The following is a 26130-nucleotide window of genomic DNA, read 5'->3' as shown; positions in this document are numbered from 1 at the left end:
ACAAACAGTATGCATTTTTAAAGATGCAATATTATTTCGTCCTCTGGACTCTGGGGTCCACCTTTGAGGGCTGCTGATGCGTGAATGCTGAGTGCCATGGGACAGCGGGGGGGGGGGGGTTAATGTCCCCCTTCACTGCCTTCTGATCCCAATCCAGTCACCCTTGTTCATAATCAAATTGGATATTAGCTGTATAAGAAAACTACCTTGGTTGTAAGCAGTGAGCATGTTGGGAGCTTTTTCACTTTTATTAATATTTTCCCTACTCACAGTCCACCGTGGAGGAGAAGCGTGAAGTGGGAGTTCAGAAACAGTCACAGTAACTACAGACCTAGAGAAAAGGCCACAGGTTCCTGCCAGTAGCCTGTGTACCTGAAGGTGGCAGTTGCTGTTTTTACTACCTCTGCCCACCTGCCTTCCACTGCTGTATTTGGGGATGTCCTGGCTCCCATGAAAACAGGAAGAAAAGTCAGAGGGTAGCAGCCAAGGGTGAAGCAGCCTATAATGGCCAGTCAGCTCCCAAAAGCAAAAAATGAGATGGCAGGAGCTGCAAAGCCAGCTCACGCATCCCAAACTTGGAGAACTAGGAGGAGAGTGTGGAGATGGTTCTAATCCATGACTGCTACTGTGGCCATCCCTGCATGCCATCTAAAGGAGAAATTAATGAAAACTATCATGTGACTTGCAAATACCCAAAAATCAGGACTTAAAAAAAAAAAAAGCACGCTGCACCATCTTCCAGGAGCACAATTCAGCAATATATAAGACAAGCCATAAAAAGTTAAAAATTTGACCCAGGAACCCCAATTCCTGGAAGTTTACTCTGCTCACTCAAAAGAAGCAATGTGTGCCAAATTTTTTTCAAGTATTGTTAAAGTTATTACTCAATAGACAGTTACACAACCACTCAGATACCTGTGATGTATACAAATACATGAAAATGTGTATGAGCTTAAAACTGAAAACAGGGACACGTTACATACACACTATGATTACATCTCTACACAAATATATTCTGATACAGGAAAAAAAATGTGAGAGGCCATAGAGAAATGTACATAGCTCCTTTAAATAAGGGAGTTATAAGGGTAGCTTTGGCAAATTTATTTCATTTTTTTTAAAGGGGAAGAATGAGAAAGTAAAAAATTTCAGTAATTAAAATTATTGTCCAAAAACCAACTTACCTCAGATTCACCAATGCCTATCTTTGTTCAGGAGCAGCCATATTAGTTCATTTTCAAGCAGTCCCAGTATCATGAAGGGTTTACTTAAAACTGAAAGCCTTTTGACTAGGCATTTTCTATACTAACTAGTGGCAGACTCCTTTGAAAAGAACTTTACCAAGTTCAAGTGCTCCAAGACAAGTCACAGGCTAGAAGCACAATCAAGTCACAGCTGCTCCACAGGGCTAACTCACACCTCCTGACATTTAACAAGCGAGAGACAAGCAGCAGCAGATTTTCCAAGGTCCATCTGCTTCTAGAACCACAGCGCACACTGCACAGAACCCACAAAGAAAGGGAAAAGAGAATTACCAACACACTCCAGCAGTGTGATCTGACGGGCCACTGTTCTCTGTACCAGAAAAGGAAGGCCAGAGCCGCTTCCCGATGTACACGAATGATCCAATAAATCCTGTGGTTCAAAACAGAGAGAAAGAGAAAGCATTGAGGAACCGCTTCCAGGTCAGAGCGTGCATCTGGGTGTAACTTGTATGGAGGCTGCGATCCTGGAAATGTGGCCCGTCCGTGTGCATGGAAAGCCACACTAGATGAAGGACTGATCTTATTCCTTAGGAAAACCTGAAGCTAGCCCCTCCCCTAGTATGGGATCGGTTTCCCTGAGGGATCCTAAGTAGTAGACCTTTCTTGTACCCAGAGTTTTAGAATAAAATAGCTGAAGAAAAAAAATGAGTGGACCAAGTCAAAGATGTAAATTAAAAAGCCCAAAATACAGGGCTGAGCCCAAAGGAAAGCAGTAGACAGGAAGTGGAGCAAAAATAGAAGGCTTTCAAGTCCAAAAGCTGAGCACAGTTGACCCTATTCTGCCCTGCTCATGATATCTATCAAGGATCTACGTTAATTGACATGCCAGCTAAGGAACTCTAATAAGGAACAAACAAATTAGGAATGAGGAACAAACAACTCTAATGCAGTGGCCGTGTGCATCCTCACACTGTACACTCAAGCAGAGAGAGTGACCAGGATGCAGGTTACCTTTAAGGTAGGCAAGGAACAAGAATCACGAAATTAATACCTCTATGTCATTTCCTTTTTTAAAAAATAGTTGTCTACTCTTAACATTTTTTTTAATTGATGAAAGATTCTTTAAATTCTATAGTGCTTTACAATTTTCAAAAGTTTCTCACACATGATTTCATATATACTGTATGTCGTTGTTGATGTCAATAACCCACAAAGCAGAGAGAGAAAGAAATATAACTTCCATTAAAACATAAAACCATACCCCAAATCTACTTCTGGGCCTCCCTTCTGGCTCATCTGGTAAAGAATCTGCCCGCAATGTGGGAGACCCTGGGTTTGATCCCTGGGTTGGGAAGATCCCCTGGAGAAGGCAAAGGCTACTCAGTCCAGTGTTCTGGCCTGGAGAATTCCATGGGCTCTATATAGTCCATGGGGTCACAAAAAGTCGGACACGACTGAGTGACTTTGACTTCACTTCACTTCAATCTCTTCTAAAAATGAACACACTGCAAAAAAGATTCCCAATTAGTTCATTCATAAATTTTCCATTCTTACTCTCAGTGCAAGCCAAGAAGCAGATGCCTTTTTGAATCAGGAATGGATTTTCTATAATAAACAATACGTGCCTATGGTGATTGTGGTAATGTTACAGCAATGTTGAGCTAATACTCCCCAACGCTCCTCCTTTCCCAAACATTGTAGCTGGCCTGTTGAAGGAATACATTTCTTTGTTCAAATTTCATCGTCTTTTACTTACTCTGAGCACCACTCTGAAATACTGTTGATCAGCAAAATTACCAAAATCTGAACATCCAAAGAAAGGAATTTAGAATTCTTAAAAGCCACAAAATAGATAATCAGCAAGAAATTGAATGTAGATGAAGTAGCTTCACATCTCCCTAACTATCTCTTTTGCTGTTCACTTTTCTCTTTATTCATCCATTTTTTTGAGAGAATAATTTTGAAAATTAAACTGTTTTTTTAAAATAATGTGCAGTCCTGGTTCTAAACCTAGTTCACAGACTTCAGGAACCGGAGGGAAAAAGAAATATCAGTCAAAGACTAACAACCATTACTTCAACGCTTGGATGCCAAGGTTTCTTTTTCAGTGCAGGGGAGCTGTTCAGTAAGGTACACATTGCTGTGTCATGTAATGAGAAAATCACTCAAGTAAGCAAGTCTGTAAAACAATGATGACTTGTTTTAAACAGTGTTGTTTACTATGTCATATTGTGATATACTGTCCTTTAACATGGCTGAGTGGAGGAGACTATCTTAGCATGTGCTACCATTCTGCTTTCAGAATTATAGAGGCCATTTAGATAGTGGTATAGACTAGAGGTTCCCAGCAGTGCCCAATGTGATTAGTTACATTAGCAATTCTAAGAAACAAATTCTGACTACTCAATCTCATACTTTTGCTAAAGTTTTGTCAGGATTCAACTTTGTACCTTCCTTGCTACTAACTCAAAGAACTCATTTAGTTTGCCTTAAAACGTGAAATAAACTTCTAAGTACACTTCTGAAGAAAAACTGGTTTTCTACTTTTTGAATGAAATGTCCTTATCCCCTCTTTTCCCAGTTTGATGTAGCAGAATTTAAATAGGTAGGGAAAAGAAAGCTAAACAAGGTTCCTTCCCCCCTTTTTTCATATGAAACTTGACTGTGGTCCAGCGATGGAGAAGGCAATAGGATAGGCTAGTTCCCAGCTTGTATCAGCCATCAGGACGGGCTAGTTCCCAGCCTGTATCAGCCACCATCAAATGTCTGCACAGCTGGCTAAGGGCAGTCGTCCAGGTGTAGCACCTGAACTCCCCAGACTGGTGAGAGCAAGTCTTCTCCAGCAAAAACGCTTAACTGCAGAACTCCCAGTCACTTTTAGGTTTGTTATCTAGCAGAACAAGACTTAATTCAAGATACTTTTAGGCAATGCACAGTCATGGCATAAATAACACTGAATCACATTAAAAGCTGCCACCCTGACCATCTTCCAATTCATCAGTCAATAACAAGGAGAGCATCGATTTGGTATCGGCATGACTTTTAACATCTTTCAAATATTCACAGATCTTTGCCTTTTTTAAAGGGACCGTCTGACTCAACATAGTACCCTTGTAGAATGTTATTACTTTTCAGCACTTGACGTAAGCTATTCATAGCATGTGGCTCTCTTTCTCACTTAAAGCTTAAAGGTGCTTTAAAATTAACACTTGACAAACAATTTCAAAAAGTGAAAAAAGACAGTCGCTTCTTAATGTGATTTCATCATTTTAAACTGTGCAAAAAGAGTAACTTTAAAACATACAAATACAATGGTTTCTAACTCTGTGCAAGCCACAGGCTGACGGTGAGCCAGAGAAATGCAGCTGATCTGAACGGTGTGTGCTGTACGTGTCAAATACACAACAGATTTAGAAAGTTTTTTTTTAAAAAGGATGCAAAGTATCTCATTAATAATTCTTTATGATTATATACTGAAATGATAATTATTATGTTAACTATGATATGTTAAATATATTATTAAAATTAATACCATCTGTGGGTTGTTTTTTTTGTTTGCTTTTTTTTAAACTTTTTTAAAGACAGCAAAGAGATCAAACCAGTCCATCCTGAAGGAAAGCAACCGTGACTATTCATTGGAAGGACCGATGCTGAAGCTGAAGCTCCAATACTCTGGCCACCTGAGGCCAAGAGCCGATTCACTGGATAACCCTGATGCTGGAAAAGATTGAGGGCAGGAGGAGAAGGGGGCAACAGACGATGAGATGGTTGGATGGCATCACCAACTCAATGGACATGAGTTTGAGCAAACTCTGGGAGATGGTGAAGGACAGGGAAGACTGGCATGCTGCAGTCCATGGCGACACAACTTAGCAACTGAACAGCAACAACAACCAGAAAATTTTAAATTACACGTGCCGCGCAGGTTTCTATTGGATAGCACGGGTTTAACCAAATGAGTGCCCTCCACAAGGGGGCAGCACAGGAGCACAAAAAATGTAATAGCTGCTTTTTTGGATGTCAGGTTTTAAAGTCTTACATTACAGGGTGTTAAAATAATCTAGACAGGAAAGTGATTTTTAATATTAGGCAAAGGATGCCTTTTTTCCTCAAAGCACTATTATTGCTAAAAATAGAGTAACTGAGGACCATAAACTCCAACCCTGCCTTCCCACCATCAAAATTATAGGTGACCATTGTCTGTCCCTGTCCCTTTACTCCCAAAAGAAAAATAACTACCAAAACTCAACTAAAATAAATCCACTCACTCATTTAATGTAAATGTCTGTCTAAAATAAATGTTCTCACGTAGAGGAGAACCCACAAATGTTCTCTCATAAGCGTGCCAGCATATACTTGCTTAGAACATAAGACACCAGTAGTATGTGTGCACACTGTCCAGTCACCAGTAACTGCTTAGAATTTCATTCTTGAAATAAGAAAGCATCTTCAGCCATCTCTGTCACGCAAGGGGTCCCCTGGAGCCCAAACTCACTGCTAAAGTGCTGTCTCCAACGTTGGTGGTGATGAGCCCTTCAATGGTGCCATATTCCACATCTCTGGGGTTGAGGCGTTCTTGATTGCGCCTTTTAAATTTTCGGAGAGCGACTCCCAAAAGGCAGGCTAGAAGGCATACTGCGAACACTACAGACAAAATGATGAGGCCAACCTCCAAGTGGAAATTCTGTGTTCCAGGAAAAGATTTTCCTGGAGATGGGGGAGAGAAAGGTAATTGGCTGTAGGATCATTGTTTTTAATGTTTAGCGTAACCAATACCTAACAAGTAGCTTCTGATCCTGACCACATAGTTTTATAAGTCGTAAAGTGGTAAAACTAAAATATTTCATAACACCTGGCCAACAGCCCAGTCATTTAACCATTATTCATTTAGACACAATAGGATTTGAAAAAATTCCACTGAGAACCAACTTAATGCATCTGTGTGAAGAGTGTTTTTCAAATATAAAGTACTATACAAATCTGATACTATCCTTATTAACTTAAGATTTGATCTATAAGGATGTTTTATCATCAAGCCCTTACAGACAGATATTATGCTGCAATATTCCTATGAGAAAGTGCTGAGTTAAGACCAAATTATCCAATCTGTGGGCCTTCTCTTCAGTGTTATCTTGGATATCTATTGCTGTATTCTCATTGCTATTTTTACATCATGATGTGTGCTTAGGAACCTATTCATTCAACTTTCTTTAACTCACTTATTCAACATTAATTCACTCACTTAAAACATTCACTCTTCGATTCACTCACTCACCTAATCACACACTGACTCTCTGGCTCAGACATTAACACATCACCCATTCAAACATTTATGCATTCATTCACCTGAACACTCACATGTCACAGAGGCTTTCCTCTTGTCTAGTGAGTTAAAGTTTCTAGTTGGATAGTGAAGGTCATAATTAAAAGATCCTAAAGCAATTATCACCTCTGAATTTCAGACCCCTTCCCAAGACATTATATAACCACGCCCTGTTCTTCCCTACGAAGGTCTTATTCTTTCCATGTTCCTGGCCCCTTCAGTCATCCAATCTCAAGCTGAACTTCCCTATAAACTTCTCTAAACTTTCCAAATCCAAATTAATCAACAACTTGGCACATAATACTCCATGGTACATGTCATTTGTAAAATAAAGTATAAAACTAATTATGTACAACATTAAATTATAAATATCATGCCTCCCTAATTAAATTAGAAATTCCTTAAGTAAATAAATTTTATGTTACAACTCTAATCTGGCAGAGTCTTCTGCAGATAAGAAACTTTTCATACTGTAGACATGATTTTTATGTGAATGCAGACATTTTTCATGGTCCGTCCACTCTATTAATCACAGTTTAACTCACAAGATTTAAAAGTTTATTCCATCAAGTACCCTTTTTAGTTTTAACCATTTAATACAAAATCTCTTTTATTATTCAATCCTATTTGCTTATCAGACTTTAACCTTTTCTATAGACATTAAGGTCCTCACCATAACTTTAAAAAGTATGAATTATGCAACATGATCTTGTATCAGTTTTTTGTTTGTTTTTTCATTTTTCTGTCTCTCTTGCTAGTTAGCATTTCTGGCCTTGGATGCTCCTCATAACCTCTCCTATAGTTTGTTTCTTTTTTTTGTGAGTGTAAGATTGATTAAGGACACCTTATTAAAAATGTACTATGTATTAAGACAGTAAATTTGGCTGGGGCTGAATCTACAGACTAAGGTACATTAATATTTGTAGGGACTTTGAGATGCAGTTTAGGGCTCATTTTATGGGGAAACAGTTTCAGAAGAGGACTGAAGTCCATATTGACTATAATATGGAGAAGATTCCACATAAACTATAAGATTGCGGTAAAATCTCACCCAGCTTCAAGTTGCAGTGATAGATCACTGGGCATACAAGAGAATGGCTTTGTCTCCTTCCTCTTAAAGAAGGAAAGGTATCCCCTCTCAGATACCAGAGCCTTATGTTCCGTTTTCCTCCCTACATACTCAACATAGAGACAAGTACCTAATAAGCACAACTGTTTTAAAAATTATGATCTCATAGCTCCTTTCAGAAAAAGGTATCAGGAGCTATTCACCTTCTCATGACACCAAGAGACATCTGGTCTGCCAAATCGTCCCCATAGTAGATATCACTTTGCTCACTTTCCCCAAAACATCCATCCTCCTTACAGATTCCAGAAGGCCATGCCTTTCTCTTCCTCACTGGAGCTAACTTCCTTGTCACCCATTGTTCAGAGTAGGAGGAAAGCCTTGTGGCTACTCACACCTTTTACCCACAAAGAACCAGGATAAGACTAACTAAAACCCTTGATCGAGAAATAGAAAAGTCCATAGGAACCTTTAGTAGGCAGCTGGGCTGTGATGTTCCTGTTACACCAGTCCCCTTGGCAGCACTCCACAGCCTGGCCAGGTGACGGCGGGGTCTTACAGGTCATCTTCCCCTGCTCGTAGACCTGGAAGCAGCCTTTCTGGTAGACGTGGAAGCCATCATTTATGCTCAGCGAGGAAAAGCACTGCTGGCCTTCACAGTGATCCTCATTCCCACAGGAGAGGCCTTCACACACACACATGTAAAGTTTGGGGTTTACCTTGGGCTTCTCATCTGCAAAGTGGGGAGAGAAAGGAAGACAAACAAAAATCACTGTGTGGGTTGTAACCCCATTGGGGGAATCATGCAGTCTCTCCAGGACCAATACAAACACATTAACCGAACGGAAGAAAGTCAGGTGAAGCATCACCACTGGTCATGATCTTCTATCTCTCCTCTGATCAACCACCAAATAATAATCACCTCTCAAGATATGAGTGTGTTTCTATAAGCTGGGTGTGCTTTTAGATCCTACTAGGCTGAAGAACGGTTATCATCTGTTACAGGCTTCTGAAAACGGACTTCTCCCATTGTGGCTTTCAAGGTATCTTTGGTCTGGTGGGCTCTCATATCCCAGTTCTTGAATCAGAATGTTTGTACCAGAACCTAATGCTCATTGCTTTTATTTTTTGTAGAAGAGGCTCCTAGATACACGGCGTCTGCTAATACCAGCTCCCGCTAGCTGCATACGAAACCCTGTCGACTACTCACGCAAGGGCGGCTGATGTACCTGCCATCACCTGTCTGCTTCAGAAACACAACAGTACAGTGAGAGTTCACAAAGGTGCGCGGTCTATAATTACATATCCATATTATCGATCGTTTCGCTTAGATGTCTAGATTAATTTTTCCGTAGGAGAACACTTAAGTTTTTACATTAATTCCTAGGGGAATTCGTCACTGCTAAAACATTTTCAACTGGCAGAAAAAAAAAAATTGGCACTAATTATTGAGGATGGAGGCACAAAAAGACAAAGGGAATAGAACAGAGTTTGAACAGTAGAGTAACAAGTGGGACTAAAGGAAAAGCCTACACAGGGTGGTCCAAGGCACAAGACAGATCATCAGTGAAGCATACCTCACCAGACCTCCTAATTGTCTCTTTCTGAAAACACTCATTTGCAGTTTCATCTTTCAAATCACTCTTTTCTTTCCTGTGTTAGAATAATTAGTTCAGACTTGCTGGTACCAACAGTTTCCACCAGTGGAGAAGGAAAGTGAAGACAGAATATAAACAGGCCAGTTCCTGGAGGCCCCTGATTAGTCTGCTGAGGCCACTTTGACCAAAGCACTGTTCATATAAAGGGGTGGCGCCTTTCAAAACCCCCTGAAGGTCTGCAGCACACACAGGTTGCCTTCTAGTCCCTGAACCCTCTGTGGCAGCAGGTCAGTGAGAGAACGGCTTCCTTCTTAAAATAACAGGTCGGACGGCTGTGCTTTCAAGAGGGGACCTTAAGGTAAGGTCTTTGAAAATGTCAAGTTCATTTACACAGATTTGTGTGGGTATGTGTGGAGGTGTGGGTTATCTCAAAAAGAGAAAAGCATTCTTCATCTTTCTTCTTCCCTCTTCAAAGCAGTGAAAAATAGTTCACTGCCCACTGTAATGTGGGTGCCTCGTCCCACAGAGTAAGCGCATACAGACACACAGACACAAGCTTTCTATTTATAATTGACTTGCTAGGTCTTTTGAAAACCACAAGGGGCTCATCCAAGAGCAGAGACATGCCCGAAAGCAGAAAATCCAAAATAGCCGCTGACAGTGTATGTATGTCACCAGTCTCACCCCCAAGGAGCAAGAGCCCTCAGACATTTTTAATGAGCAATAACACTAATGAGCCAAGGGGTAGTCTTTTATTTTTCCTTGCCTAGAGAAATCCAAGAGAAATTCCAGCATCAATCTATTTCTATGAAGATGAGAAACATATATATCTGTTGACATAATCCAGCAAAAAGTTTACTCTTGCCAAAAGCAAGTTGAAAGATAATATTTCTAGGGAGTCTAGACATGCCTGCCACTCTCAGATGGCACAAAGCTGGGCTGAGGGTTGCCAACTATGCTGCCCAACAGGTGATGGCTCTCTGGAGGGAAATGGATGGGCGGGGTGAGGGGCAGAGTTAGTGGTGTCATACCGATTTGCAATCATAGCTGAGAATTTAAAAGTGTATGTTGAAAAGCTGTTCAGTAATGTAATTTATGTAAATGTGAAACACAAATGTGTATTTTAAGACCCTAAATAATTTTTAAAGGTCATGGATATCCAAAAATACATACTGAACACATTAAAGAGGTTGTATCTGTTGACGCTGGGTTGGGGAAGAGGGGTTGAAGGGGTAAAACGAAAATGATACAGGAGAGGAGCTGGCCACAGACTGATAATGAATAGAGGAGGATGAATCATTTACTTGCTACACGTACGGTCTGCCAGGAACAACAACAAACAACAACCCCAGGCCACAGAGGGCTCACTCATCACTGATTCTATGGAAGCAGATGGTTCAGGGTACCAAAGAATTAACCGCACTTGGTGGTTCTAATTAAAAAAAAAAAAGTCAATTAAAAGAAATAAAGTAATGACAATAATATTTCTCTAATGTGCCTTCAGAGTGAACTTGGTTCTTAAAGTCAGAGCCCAAACTCTAGGTGCCTAGGCACAAGATGTCTCCTGCCTTGCCAAGGTCTCTGGCTTTTGAAAGGACATGGGGATGGTCTGACAGATGTTTAAATTGTGACCTAGAGAATATTGCTAGAAGTGAGCAGCCTCAAGTACCTACCATCTTTAGTAAGATTCAGCCCACTAGACCCAACCCTGCAGTGCATCCAGGCATAACTGGGTACAGATCTTAATCAGATCTTATCCTGTGGGGTCATACTCTAAGTTAAAAACCAAGGTTTTCAGATCTTCCCTGCCACAATCAGAAAAAAGGAAAAAAAGAAGGAAGACAACTCTTAACTCTATGTAATAATTAACTCAGTCTCTGATATGGGACCATGAGTTCAGTTTAGCAGTTAGCAAATGGGAAAGCATAAAAACTCCACCAACTCTGCTTCCTACTTTGCTTTTCACCAACATTTAATTTTCTTAATTTGTGAATTCCCATATAACTGATTAGCAGAGCCCTTAGTGAATCAGGTTTTTTTATACAGCCAAATATAAAGACCTTAAATTCACAAGAATACAAGAATGACCCCATGCACCGCCACAAACATCTACACCAGACCCAAACATTAGTTAAACGCCACTGTGGCAATTTTATCCAACAGAGTAGATCAACCTAAGAGACCCCAAAAGGATTTTCTGAGCCAGGATCACTAATTCAACAAAGCAGGTTAAAAGCAAGGTAGTAGCATTTCCAGATCTTAATATTCACAATTCTAAGAAACACAACAGGCCCCCAAATGCCTGTGACTCACTGTTTTCATCTTGTTAAAATTTAGGAATAACCGTAACATGTGTCGGCTTGGGATATCTTATTTGGGGTAGGGTGGTGGGGTGGGGAAGTGTGAGAATTATCACAAAGCCCTTTTTAGGGCCACAAACAAGAGTCTGTGGACCTCTAATCTCTCAGTCTGAGATATAAATACACTACACATCAGGGAACACCGAGGAAGGATAATCACCTTCTGTGACTGATTTTCAACAGTCCAGCCAGGAAGCACCACATCTGATATGAAGCATTTTACACTTGCCTGTGCAAATAACTAGGAAGTGCCCTGGCAGAAGGCAGTCAGTCTACTCTACCTAATTGACGCTCATTTAAATAATTCAGTAATTGAAACATCAAGCCAGAGGTATTCCCTCTGTGCAGAGCTCACCCACACTGTTTGTTCTAAAGGCACCTCCCAGCATTACTCAGTGTTATGGCTGGCACCCTGTGCCCTCTGGAGCCCCAGAACCAGGCCTGTGTGAACAAACTGGCAGCCCACGTCTGGCTGGGAACAGCAGGGAGTCCTCGGCGCCACCTGGAAGGATCCAGGGCTGGCTCTGCAACCACAGGCTCAGGCTGGGGATCCCAGGGGTTCACCAAGGCCGAATCTTTTAAAAGATTCTCCTTGTTCTGGGCGATACCCAGCTCACCATCTGGACACACCTACTCTCACAGCCTAATCCTGGACTGGCAGAGGAAGAGGCAGAGCAAAGAGCATCGCAGATTTTCTAAGACTGTCCACAGTTTGGGATGATTTTGGGCCTCAGAGTAAGAGGACCCACATTCATGTCTTAAGCGGGACTTGAGCAACCTAGGCACACTATAAAGGGATTTCCACGTTCTCCTGCCCACCTGCCCAGTCATGCACTCCAGAATGCTCTAAGACATTTCAGTTGATGGTCACTCTTAAAGGTGTACAAAACCCCATGTTTCCAACTGAAGGCTTGGACACAGAAGACAAATGAGAAAATGCTCCAAGTCAACCAGCTTGTAGCTGTGATCCCAAGAATCAGCAAAAGGAAGAGCTGAATTTCTTACAGGCTCACCTCTGAGTGGCACAAACAACACTGCAATGATTAGACTACTATTAGAATATTGTCCAATAGCTCAGAACTTTATAGGCTAAAAAAGGAGCCCCAAACATCCGTGGACTTCTTCCAACAGTATAAACAGTTCATTCATTTGAAATGACAGCTTCTATTAGGCTCATAGATATGGGAGGCCTTCCATCAGCTCCTAATCCGAGAGTGCAGTATGGCACCTTTCCAGAATCTTCAGCATTTGAGATCTCTGGCATTAAACAAAGGCTTACGGAAGGATTTTGCAATGCCAGGTATCACTGCCAGCAAGCCTGCTCCTGAGACAGAAACACAAAGGTCTGTCCAGACTGCCTAGTGAAGGGCATTTGATGGTCTGGCAAGAAAGCAGGCTATATGCTTGGAAATAAAAGACACCCAGGTGCCTAAATGCTCTCATTATAAAACATCCACTTAGGGAACCCAAATCATTTTTTTTTAACCTGAACAGAGAAATTGATATTTGGTAAAGTTTTAAAAGCCAAGAAGAAAATATGAATAGGGGCAACTGAATAAGATCACATATAAATTAGAATAACGACAATAAAAAATGGTAGTAGGGTTTCCACAATTTTGAACTCACGATGCCTCCACTCTAAATGTGCCCTTCCTCCAGGATTCCCTCACTGAGCTAATGGTGCCCCCATTTCAAATCTACAAGCCTGACTCTATGACCCTCAAAATGGAGATACACAGGGAATTCCCAGTGGTTAGGAGTTGGTGCTTCCACCGCTGGGGCCCAGGTTCAATCCCTGGTCAGGGAACTAAGATCCCACAAGCTGTGACCCTGCCTCCCTCAAAAACGGGGGGAGACACAGTGGTCACCCTGCCCTGGCTGACCTGCTCTCCACCTTTCCAGCCTCGCCTCTGATCCCCTGGGTTCTGGGAAGGGTTCTTCCTGCTTCGGGAGCCCAGGTCTGCTAGGTATGGAATTCCCCACCATGGGATGCTGGGCTTCCTCCCTGAAGACACCCCCCCCTCCCCCAGTCTGTGCCCGTCTTCCCTTCAGATCTCACCTCATTCTCCTCAGAGGAGCCTTTGTTCACACCCCTGGGTATAAAGCAGGAGCCCCTATCTACACTCACACACACGTGTCTGCACGGCTGTTCCACGTCCAAGTCTCCCCTCCAGACTGTGCACCCCATGAGGGGAGGAGCTGAGCCCACTCAGGCTGGCTGTTAGGCTCCCCACAACTGCCTCAGCCCCTGGCGGGAGGACACGCCTGATGAACATTTAGCTCCAGAATGAATTTTCTCCTCACAGACAGGATTTAGAGGTGGGAAGAGACATGATGCTGGTTTTTAGAGCAGACTGAGCCTATAAAGTCTTTAAATGTCAGCAGAGATCTTCAGGCAAGGCTTAGTCACCGAGCCAGCGTGTCTGTGCAAACCCCTTCTCCCTGCAGGAGCTCGCCACAGCGTCACAGCTGCTCACCTACTTGGGCTTACAAGTGTGGAAAATTGGTACTTTTTGTGGTATGGTAGGTTTTCTGTTTGCTTGTGTGTGTTGAAAGAGAGAAGTAAAATGCAAGAGTTCTGAAAAGAAGGAATTATTTAATATATCAGTAGAAGAGCAGGGCTTTTATGGGAGGTCCTTCCAGCCTCTATGGTGCTATGGTGATCAGAATGATCAAAACACCAGTGCCCTGGCTCCAGCCAGTTTAGAGAGGTCTTGCAGGACTTGCCTGCTCAGCAGGGAAAAGATGTGCCTGGTCTCTGCTACCATTTTTCTCCTATCAGTGAAAATAATGGCATTTTCAGCAGGGAGTGAAGAAGAGTGAATTACATCATTTTCCCCTTCTTGCTGTGCTGAAGGTGATAAGGATTCCTAAGTCACCCTGCATTTGAACTGCTGAAGCTGGAGGGTGGGGGAGAGTTCCATCTGTTTATTTTGTGTCTGGGCTGACTCCTTGTCTCTGAAATAATCCCTGTAAATGAAGTCTATTGCAGCAGCCACACCTTTTATTTCAAAGCCAAAAACTCAGTCTGTGTTTAAATGACTAACAAGTTAAAGAGCACTGTGGGGTATTGACCTAAGACAATACTGGTCTGTCTCTTCCGTGATTTTTATGATTCTGTGAACACAGCAAAGACTTAGCTTTAACACGTGTGCCATGTCTATGAAGCAACTCCTTCACAGGGGGGAAATATGGCGGTCATTATTTAATCTTTCTTCACTTTGTCTTCAAACTTCTTGAACTGGCGCTTCATATAAACATATGATTACCAGGCTTAATGGAAAGTACCTACTGAGGAATAATTTCCAAGACAATATACCCCTACTCTGCCCAGTGTATTATTGACAATTCTTGCATCTGAGTGAAGCTCCAGTTGTTGGGAGAGTAACAGAGAGGACCACAAGCTGAAGGAGGGGGAAAATGCACTGGGGAATTATAAACACTTCAGAGAAGTCATTTCTTGTTTAGATTCAGGAGAGCTTGTGACGTGGAACCATCTATAACATGTCTTAGGCTTGAAGCTCTGCTCACAATGTGGGAAGAGATGTTCCCGACTCATTTGGGTTGTCTCCACCACCCCTTAGGATATCTGGGGAGTGCATGGCTGCTTCAGCAAGGGTTTCCTACACAGGCTCTATACTGAAAATATACTGCATGGGACCAGACAGCAAAGAAGGACCAACAGAGCTCCTACTTCTGTTCCCCTCCAGAGCCCATGACCTTCTACTCTGGGAATCAGGGACAGAGCCTCCAAGGTCGCCAATCTCTGCTTACCATCAGCCAGCCGCCACCGCACCCCCACTCCCTTTCCGGAAGCTTTCAAACCACGGAAATAAACCCTTCAAAAGATGGGCAGCGCTCCAGTTTGTTAACAACAAACTTAGACTGCCAGCCTCTAGGTATCATGGCACCCAGAGCTCAAGGCAAAAACATCTAGAAGTAGTTAAATCCAGCTAAATTCCTCCTCTCAAGCTCCCTACCCTATCCCATCCCAGAGAAAACCACAGATGAGGTATTTTCTAGATTCTTTTCTTTCCAGCCCAAATGAAGCCAAAGAGATCAAAATACCCAAGGGGGGAAAAACGGGCATAGCCCAAACCTCTGACATTGCTGCTTTCCTGTCCCCCAATTTTCCAATCACGTCCCAAGGTCCTGTAGGTGCACAACTCCATGGAAGGTCAAAGAAAGAAGATATCCCATGACTACAAGCTTTGTGCATCTGTATTATAATGTGATCTTTGCTTTGCCTATCTTTATTATCCCAAGTCCAAAAGTGAATACAGTCCACAAGAATTCATGAACTCCCAAATTCAACACACTTAAGACTGGCTTCCTCATTATAGACTGAAGATCCTACAAGTCACCATGAAAAAAGTTGAGTGTGGGTCATTTTTAGTTTATTGTTTCTTACTCCCAAGCCCACAGAAAGGCTCCAGGTGGAGCCTACACTCTAGGTGGAAACAGAAAGCCTTTCTTTAGAGTGCTGTGAACCAGAACTGGCTTTTCAAACACACATTCTACACCCCCTCCCCGGCCCTCTCCCCGGCTCTGTGGCACAGCACGCCATTCCCAACTTCCATGATAATCTTGGACCTTAGCAGGAGAAAGGCAGCTAAATCCGAGATGTGTCACGAGGCCGCTGGCTGGGGAGCAAGAATATCTAAACACAAACCAAGGCAAGAGCAACAGGCCAGGGTTTCCGCAGAGTCCCTTTGGCTCCCATGGCTGCAGAGCACCGACAGCCTAAAGATAACCCACGTCTCTAAGAAGGGGCACTTTTAAACAGTAGCTTTAGTGCTACCAGTCACTTTAGAAGTTTTTCCTTTCAGAGCCTGCTTCCATCCACACCGGCGTGCCAAGCCTGCCCAACGATGGCAAGCCCGCAGCAGAGATGAAAGCCCAGAAGGAAATGGAAAGAGTCCCAAAGGGAAACAGACAGCTCCTAACATGCTGGGATGCTATTCTGTGCCCACATTTGGACTGCTGAGAAAGAATAACCTAGCAAAGAGACACCTTGTAGAAGTGATCCACTGACAGTCACGGGGGATTAATGAGCAGGTAAAAAATCAAGCAAAATAGTTTAACTCAATGTCTCCCCCTTTTAAGACTGGCAGAGCACACCATGATGGCTGCTGTCCAGGGTTTTTTTAGGAAAGCCTTTCCCTCCAAGAGAAAACACAGACCTCTTCATTTGTCAGATCCCGTTTGGCTGAGCAAGGAGAAGTGTGTGGTGTCTTCAGCACATACTGTACATACACAGTCACGGTGGCCACCCACTAACCACAATAGTGCCCAGTGGAACCACTCAGAAGAGCCTGCTCCTTTTTTGTTTCCTTTTAAGCCAGGGCCAAAGTTCCCAAGATCTTCCTAAGAACCACTGAGATCCACTCAGCCCCTCACCTTAGCCAGCAGGGGAGCCCACGCTGTCCCAAATGGCAGTCGGCCAGGGGCTGGTGTCCAAGGGACAGGTGCATAGTGGGCTATTTTCAGTTGCTATCAGCTCAATCGCAAGCCGCGCATGCTCAGTAGGCAGGCAAGTTTGGGTTGCCTTTTCCAACTCTGGGCAGCCAAGACATACACCTTTCCCAGCTGCCGGGGCAACCAGCAGCCCGGTCCTCCTCCCAAGACGGGAGCAATGAAAACAGTGTAACCTGGCCAGCCACCATGCCAGCCAGCAAGCAAGCTGCACCTCTCATGTCCCTGCCCGGGTTATTCTGAGCTGGGCTTACTGACACTCCATGGCAACACAGGAACAAAGGGCCAACTAGAGAGGGATTTAAATGTCTCACAAAAGTTGCTAGAGAAGTCAGCAGCTCAGCCTTCTGTTTCCATAATGAAAGTAGCGGTGGAATTATTGTTAGATTATTGTCATTTGCTGCTGCTGTTAGAATTTGTGCGTGACCTACAACAAAGGTCTTCTCTCGGAACTAAGGGTTTTGTTTTTGTTTTGTTTTTGTTTTGTTGGCCACTATCAAGTTGCTATAGTTGGGATGCCTTTGAAAAGGCAGCACGTGGGCCTGTCTGCCCAAACCCTGCAGGAGGACTAGTGTTCCCTGTCCCTTCACCTCTCATCTTGCTGTAGCCTGTGATCCACTTCTACCACACAATTCCTTCAAAACACACAGATTGCGCCTAATTAATCTTTCAGTGGGCTTCCCAGGTGGCTCAGTAGCACAGAATACATCTGCCAATGCAGGAAACACGGGTTCAATCCCTGGGTTGGGGAGATCCCCTGGAGAAGGAAATGGCTATCCACTCCAGTATTCTTGCCTGGAAAATCCCATGGACAGAGGAGCCTGGTGGGCTATAGTTCAATAGGACTGCAAAAGAGTCAGACACGGCGTAGCAACTAAACAGCAATCCTTCAATAGCTCTCAGTGCCCTCAAGATCCAAAACAAACACCTCATGCACAAGGCCCTGCCAGGCTACTTAGGGCCTCGACTCTCAACCCGAACGCCTTCTTCAGGCTGCTCTGGGCCTGCTGGACCCCCTGGGCAATGTCGTCCATTCACCCACCTCTCTGGGCTTGGCCCTTCCCCTCTTTAAAAGTCCTCCTCAGTTCTTCCTTTGCTGGTCTAATGCCTGTCCATCCTTCCAAACCCAGCCTCCCTGGACCGCTGTCCCCAGTCCCAGCCCCGTGTGCCATGCAGACTCTTCCTGCTGACACCCCAGTATGGTGCTCTAACCTGTGTCTCCTCCAGCTAGACTTTGACTCTTTGATGGCAGGAACCCCTTTCCAGGTATGCTGACATCACCAGTACGGATCTTTAGCCTCATGCTAATCAATCAGCTAAAAGAATGTTAAGACTGGTTCTCTTTTCCCAAACTTGGAATAAATTCTTTGAAAGGATATACTTTCCTATCCTGTCCCCAATCCAGATCAGTTCCTTGGTCTCTTATAATATTATCTTTTTTGTATTATGATAATTATTCATTTGTCAAATATTCACTGAGCACCAATTATGTGCCAGGCACTGTCTCAGACACTAGAGAGAAAACAAAGACCACCACCAAGTCCCGACCTCTCTCACTCTAGGGCTCACTTTGCATGGATGACCCCTCACCACCACCCTGTTACTGTCCCACATGGCACTGCAGATAATGGCTCTTGACAGGTAAGATAACCCACATTGAGAAACACAGTAAAAAGGAAGAAGATGGCTCATGACAGTGTTTGATGCTCTTCTGAGAAAGGCTTGATGCCTATGCAGGCCAAGAGTCTTCCTTTCAGAAGGCACTCTGACTAGCAATGCCATTAAATTATCAAAAATTACCCTGAACCTTAGCAAAACTGACTGACTGAAGCTCATGAAATGGGAAATGATGTGAAAGATAAACAGAAGCCATGAGTGTTTAACTCTACATAGCATTCTGCAGCATTATATATTTCACAGGAGTCAAAGTTTAAACTGGACTATTGGTTTTGCTTTCTCTATTTTTTACAACTTTCCTGAATGGGTCTGATTTATTATTATTATTATTATTATTATTATTTGGAGGGGAGGATTTTGTATTGGCTTGGTGTAAATATCAGAATTCAGAAAATAAACAAATTCAGCAAATAATAAATAAAAGAGGCTACTCCCTGCTCCAAGTCTCCATGTGAATAAAAAAATATAGGTAGGGGTTTTTGTTTTTGCTTTGAGGTGAATTTCACCACCCTCTTCCAAGAGGGACTTCTCATTCTCCCTCCTGTTCCTTCTCTCCTTCCCACATCCCGCAAATATACATATCCTCAGAAAGTCCATGCTCCACTCTAACCCATAACAAAGAATTAGATGCAGCATTGTAGAGGATCTAGGAAACACCCAGCTCTGCAGAGCTCAGATTCAGCTGATTAGAATCAGGCAGCAGCTGTTCCAGTGTTACCACCATGGCTGAGAAGGCACAAATGTAAACTTCCCTCTTCCTGTCAAATCACTGGCTTGCAGAGAGCCGATGGCAGACTACATGAAGTTGTAAAATAATAATAATAATAATAAAAGGTCTGGAGCAACTCTGTTGGAGACTGTCTGGGTTAGCTGTCAGAGTTTTCACCTGAGGGCAGCAAGGACTTCCGAGCAATATGAGCTCTTGGGAGCAGAGGGGAGCTGTCTTTCTTAAACTGTGGGTTATGACCCATTCTGGGTAGGCAAATCGATTTAGCAGTTCAAGAGAAGGTTTCTTTCTTTCTAAATGAAATAAAACTAAATAGAATAAAAAAGAGAAGAAACAGGAGTACATTAAACATAGAGTGATAGCTCTTTCACAAAATTTTCTTTTCAGATGTGTGAGTCCTACTCCATGACGTTTCTAAATGCAGGTGCACTGGGTCCAACTCTAAAGTGTTTCTTACTGTGAGTCAGTGAAGATCTTGAAGGTTGTCCCGCCCTGTGTCTTACACTATCTTGGAATCGACATGAGTTCTGAGTAATTACGACTACTGCATATAACCATTATCAGGGGAAGCTGCCTGAGGTCATGCTAGATGGCAAAGGGAGGTTCTCAGCAGTGTTTGGAGAGTTACAAATTAATTTTTTTTCATTTTTAATTTTTTACTGAACTATAGGTGACTTACAATGTTGTGGTTTCTGGTATCCAGCAAAGTGATTCAGTTACACATACATGTATATGCTTTCTCATATTCTTTTCCACTATGGTTTATTACAGGATACTGAATATAATAATTCTCTGTGCTATCCAGTAGGACCTTGTTGTTTATCTAATTTTATACATGGTAGTTTGTATCTGCTAATCCCAAACTCCTAATTTATCCCTCTCCTATGCCCTTTTCCCTTACAAATTAATTTTTTAACGTGTTTTGTTTTCCTTGGTGTTTACTTTTCAAAAGCAAAAAACAGCACACATGACATGCCCACCAATCTCCTGCTTCCCCAGTTTTTCCATGAGGAGGAGACGGCATCCATGTTCTTTCCCCTTGAGACCGATCTTTGTAAGAGAGAAGCGTGGAAACTGTTGCACTGCCCACTCACTGTTGACCACAGGAAACCATTTAATGAGCTAGAGCCTTGGATTTGCTTTCCCATCTGTTCAATATTTGACTCTGATTGAATTTTCAAGTCCGTTCCACACCCTACCACTAACTTCTTTCATATAAATGCATTGAATATGAGCATTTTATAATGTTCACTAGAAAAAAAAACTGGATGTGGCTTTAGTTTAACTACATACAGCTGAAACAAACATTCCCCAGGAAGGAAAAGCTGAAAGGAAGCTTTGTCACAGCTCACCTTGAGTCAATAATACACTCACTCTGGTAGGTGAGAAAATGTGACAGGAAAGAAGCGGTATCTTGAACGTGCACAGCTTCATCTGATATTTACATTTTAGGTCCTCATGACTAACAGCTCAGTGCATCTCATCTCTCTTCACAACAAATCACTCATATGATGATGTGTTTAAAAAAAAAAGATTTTATTCTGAACAAAAGGATTAAATTATGGTAATGAGAAATGAGAGCAACAAATTTAATACAGAGACATTTCTCTTACATTCATTCACCCCTTCACGAACTTCCTGCACTCTCAATAATGAGAAATTCAAAGAAAGTCTTATTCTATTCTTCACCCCCAGTGGCAAAGAGGGGCACCTTTGTCGACCCTAACAAAAAGTCTATTGAAGTGATCTCCTTCCTTCCTTCATTGGGTAATTGGGCTGGAAAGTCTGAGTAGTGATGGCTTTGGAAATACTAAAATCAAGTCAACCCAGAAAATAATTTAGTACTTAGCAATCTTCTCCAGGACAGGCTAGAATCTCTCACAGCAACAAAACTTGCTGTAATAAAATCTAACTATGGCTTGCAAATGTAATAAAATGTGGGTCATCTTAGCTTTGAAATATTTTTGAAGAAGCAGTATGGTATTCACTCCAAGTTATTTGTGTCATGCTCATCCCTGCAGATGCTCATGGGGACAAAGGTAAAACCAAACAAGGAGTTTCTGGGACAAAAATGGACTTCTCCCGGGTGGCAAGATAGCAGTATTAGAGCATGATTAGTCTTATTAATGGGAAGGAAAAGGAAGGATATATGGGTAATTAGGACTCAAGTGCTCTTCTCTGTGAGAGCAAATAAAACTCTTCCTGCAGCTGTAGTTGTATATATAATGAATGTGAAAAATGAATACTAGTATGAGAGAGAAATAAAAAACACAAACCCAGGTAAAAGGAGCTCATCATTCACTATTATGAGCTCTCACGTCAGCCTGTCATACAGACTGGATTGAGCTGGTTCCAGTATGTGCCAGATACAATGTCAGTGGATACAGCTAATTTAGGGTATGAAAAAATGCAAAATTCTGAAGAAGACTGATAATGACAATCTCTTGAACACTATTCCTCAAAGTATGAGTGAGTGCTAAGCCGCTTTAGTTGTGTCCGACTCTTTGTGACCCCATGAACTGTAGCCCGCCAAGCCCCTCTGTCCATGGGATTCTCCAGGCAAGAATACTAGAGTGGGTTGCCACACCTTCCTCCAAAGGATCTTTCTGACCCAAGGATCGAACTCAGGTCTCCCACATTGCAGCCACCAGGGAAGCCCTGTTCAAGCTGTATAATCTTGAGCAATAGTCTAGATCAATTCAAAAGCACATTCCCACTAACCTATTTAATTAGGGTAATAGTAAGGATTATGGGAAAATAATATATATAAAACAGCCTAACATCTGACACATACTAACCACTCAATAAATAGTGCCTATAAATCATTTAAAAGGTGTGGTTATAGTAAGCAGTATTTTCCAGACTCATGAGGTCTTTTTGGCCCCAGAGTATTTAGGATTCCACAGAAATTGAAAATGTTCTAAAGCAGGGTTCCCCAACCTCCGGGATCTAATGTCTGAAGATCTGAAGTGGAGCTGATGAAATAATAATTGAAATAAAGTGCACAATAAATGTAACGTGCTTGAATCGTCTTGAAACCATCCTCACCCCACCTCAACACCATCTGTGGGAAAATTGTCTTCCACGAAAATAAGCGGTCCCTGGTGCCAAAAAAGGTTGGGGACCAAGTCAAACTTTGCCAAAATCACTGTTTGGGACCTGTTATTTGAAATGTTATCACTGTATCTATTCAATGTTTAAGAGACATTTGGGAGTATTTTGGTAGACAAAAGGAAAGAACCTTTGTTTTTTCTGTTTGTTTTTAGTAGACCAAGAGGAGTACAATACCCAACAACATATATTAGAACAAAATCTCTATGATTTTCTTATTTATGCACCAAGAATGCCATCTAGCTCCACTGAAGCCCAATTAATATGGTGCCATAGCTGCTCTAATACAAACATCAAACATGGGTCCATTTCCTTGGTCATCTAAAACCCTGCACAAGACAATCTATGAGGCTCATATAAAGCTGTTAGTTATCTTCCCTATTATTTACCTCTTTCAGTTAAGTATTTTGTACTTAACATTTACTTTATGACTAATGTTGAGTATATTAGGGTGTATTACAATTAAGGGCTCTCAGTGGTGTTTTAAAAAAATTTTCTAGTAAACATGCAAAAACAAAGAGTCTTTTCATAGAATATGCTATTGATATTTAACAAGGAGTTGAGTCATAGAAGGAAGACAAGCCTAATATGATTAGAGCATTCTGGGTTATAGCTGGATATTGTTGTGTTTTTTTTTTTTTTTTTAAAAAAGCTATTGTAACTAAAGGGCGATGTGTTTTTTCCATACTTATAAACATCCTAGTGGTGGTGTTATACTCAAGAGCAAAACCTTAGTGGCATCCATTTCCATTTCAGCCAGACTAACGCATTTCATTACAGATCTTCGCTGTGGCATTAAGAGGTCATTTGCTGGATTCTTTGGGCAGCTTAAGAGCTTAAAGCAGGAAAAAACAACCAGTGGCTGAATTGCTAATACTTTTCCATAACAGCCCTTTTCACTTCCTCTTCCCCCATTTGTTCTCTACTTCTTCTCTATTCATACTACATTTCTACCTCAATTTCTTTTCCACTCTTTTTTCTATTGTGCCTACACCATGAGTCCACCAGGACAGCGCATGAAACTTGAAGGACTGTCCTACTCTACTGTGTACCTAGAGAAGCACATGGAATTTGGAGGGATTTCATTCCACAATGGTCTTTACTTTTTTGTTTTATTATGATCATATTGTATAGCCATACAAAAAGGGAAAATCTGAGCAACTTGCTTTTTGTCTCTAGACATTATCAAGTGTCTTCTGGCAGATAAAATAAGCTCCTCAGCTGAGAACTATGGTTAACCCATCAAATGTTCCCAGTCCATTTCTTCTTATCCCTCATTGCTTCAACCTAAGACCATTCAACCTATCTTCTAGTTAATATGCCTTCTACTCCTTTAAACTTCCATAAAGGATCCTTATTTCATATCTTTTTGGTGCTAATTTAAATGACTGCAGTATTATTGGACTGTGTCAAACAACACTGCTTGGAGTGGGATACAGACTTCTGATACCTAAATTGGTTGACAATAGTGCTTTCCAATAGAAACACAGTAATGGCACCCCACTCCAGTACTCTTGCCTGGAAAATCCCATGGACGGAGGAGCCTGGTAGGCTGCAGTCCATGGGGTCGCAAAGAGTCGGACACGACTGAGCGACTTCACTTTCACTTTTCCCTTTCATGCACTGGAGAAGGAAATGGCAACCCACTCCAGTGTTCTTGCCTGGAGAATCCCAGGGATGGGGGAGCCTGGTGGGCTGCCATCTATGGGGTCGCACAGAGTCGGACACGACTGAAGTGACTTAGCAGCAGCATGAACTACTTTATGTAACTATAAATTTTCACAGTTGTAAAAAGGAACAGATAAAATTCACATTTTTACTGTCTTCAAAACCCAGTGTGTCTTTATACTTAACAGCATATCTCAATTTGTATTAGCTGCAATGAGAGTGCTCAATAGCTACATATGGCTAGCTCCCAGACAGGACAATGCAGATCTATCGTATATGTCAATGAATATGGGAAGGAAGCAGAAACAGATCAAATATTATAACCTAACATATAACAAAATAGATTTCTAGTACTGTTGATATTTCAATATCAAGTACTGTTGTTCCACAGTGTTGGCTACACTAACTTGTCGTATTATATGCCTTCTTGGAAACTTATCAAATGATAAAGCCAATCACTATACCCCCAAGAACCTGTAACAGACACATTAGTCTTACTGGCCCATCTGATCACAACAAGGCTGAGATTCACACCATAAGCACCACTCTTCATGGAGCAACCCTTTTAAAATAAAGTCCAAACTGCTCAATGCACAATAAAATATAGTTCATTTATATATCTAGAAAGATTTATACCAACATGCTAAAAGCAATTACATGTAAGTGCAGGGAATTATAGGCAGCTTTTATTTTCTTTTTCTCTTGATTATCTCTTTTGTGGACTCTGCATGGGCAGTATCATCCTTAAGTAGCTTTTACAAATGAGGAGAAGAGAAGATAGAATGAGTAAAGCCCACAGATGCCAAAGCATTTTGCCGGTGTGATCTCACACAACTAAGTTACCTGTGCCCCTTTACGTTCTCACTGTTCCACTAAGCATTCACTCACATGAAAACTCTTTACATAATTAATTGAACTTAATACCTAACACTTTTACATATAAAAATAGAAAGTACATCTTACACTATCTTAATGTATATGAAATTTACTCAAAATATAGCCACTGTGTCAACCAAAGGACAAATAGTCCCTGTTTTGATTCTACCAAAATTTGTTCATCAATTCAGAAAATTCAATCACTGCAGGCAAGATCACTTGTGCTAATTAAATCACCAATATAATAAATATACTAGTACCAATAAGAATACAAACATTTATATACACACACATATATATTAATCTTTGATGTCTTAGAAAACAGAAAACATACCAATATGTACCAATACATTTTCTGTTTTCTAAGACATCAAAGATTAATATATATATGTGTGTATATAAACGTTTGTATTCTTATACAAACATTTGTTACTTCATTATATCTTATAGTGTACTCATGCCCAACTATACTATATTACATTTGTCTCTAAATACCATTTTAATTATATGACATAGTTAATTACATATTATTATAAGAGAATTTTCTATTTCAGATAAGGAATTATATTGAATTTTTAAAACTTACATTTATAAGAAAGGTATGGTGTGTATAAGAATTACATTTTAAGAAAATCAAGGGGCATTATCAAATATATATTATAAAAAGGCGGTGTTCACATGCTCAAAAAAATCTAGACACAGAACTTATACCCCCCTCATAAAAATTATTCAATTAATATTAATAGATCACAGACCTAACTGTAACATACAAACACTATAAACTCCTATTAATAATGCAGAAAATCTAGATGACTTCATTGAGTAAAGCAATAACTTTTTAGAAGTATGATCCACGAAAGAAACAATTAATAAGCTGGACTCCATTAAAATTAAACACTTCTGCCCTGTGAAAAATGTCAAAAGAATGACAAGACAAACCACAGACTGCGAGAAAACATATACCAAACACATATTTGATAAAGGACAGTTATCCAAAACATACAAATAACTCTAAAAATTAAACAATAGGAAAACAAACCACCC

At 41.5% G+C, this 26130-nt stretch overlaps 1 protein-coding gene across 4 annotated transcripts in view; it reads right to left on the bottom strand.

The window, feature by feature from the left end:
- Positions 1-26130, bottom strand: part of ACVR1 (activin A receptor type 1) — a 132407-nt gene that overhangs the window by 27348 nt on the left and 78929 nt on the right. For all 4 annotated transcript variants that reach the window (XM_081582936.1, XM_081582937.1, XM_081582939.1 and 1 more), the window contains 3 exons: positions 8064-8327; positions 5701-5912; positions 1536-1635 (listed from right to left, as the gene is read on the bottom strand). In XM_081582936.1, the coding sequence (XP_081439062.1) occupies positions 1536-1635; positions 5701-5912; positions 8064-8327 (576 nt within the window). The remainder of the gene's footprint in view (positions 1-1535; positions 1636-5700; positions 5913-8063; positions 8328-26130) is intronic.

The sequence above is a fragment of the Giraffa tippelskirchi genome, chromosome 3, assembly GCF_054371585.1.
Source record: "Giraffa tippelskirchi isolate mGirTip1 chromosome 3, T2T-mGirTip1v1.2.pri, whole genome shotgun sequence".
Lineage (NCBI taxonomy): Eukaryota > Metazoa > Chordata > Mammalia > Artiodactyla > Giraffidae > Giraffa > Giraffa tippelskirchi.
This window is presented reverse-complemented; position numbering and strand designations above follow the sequence as displayed.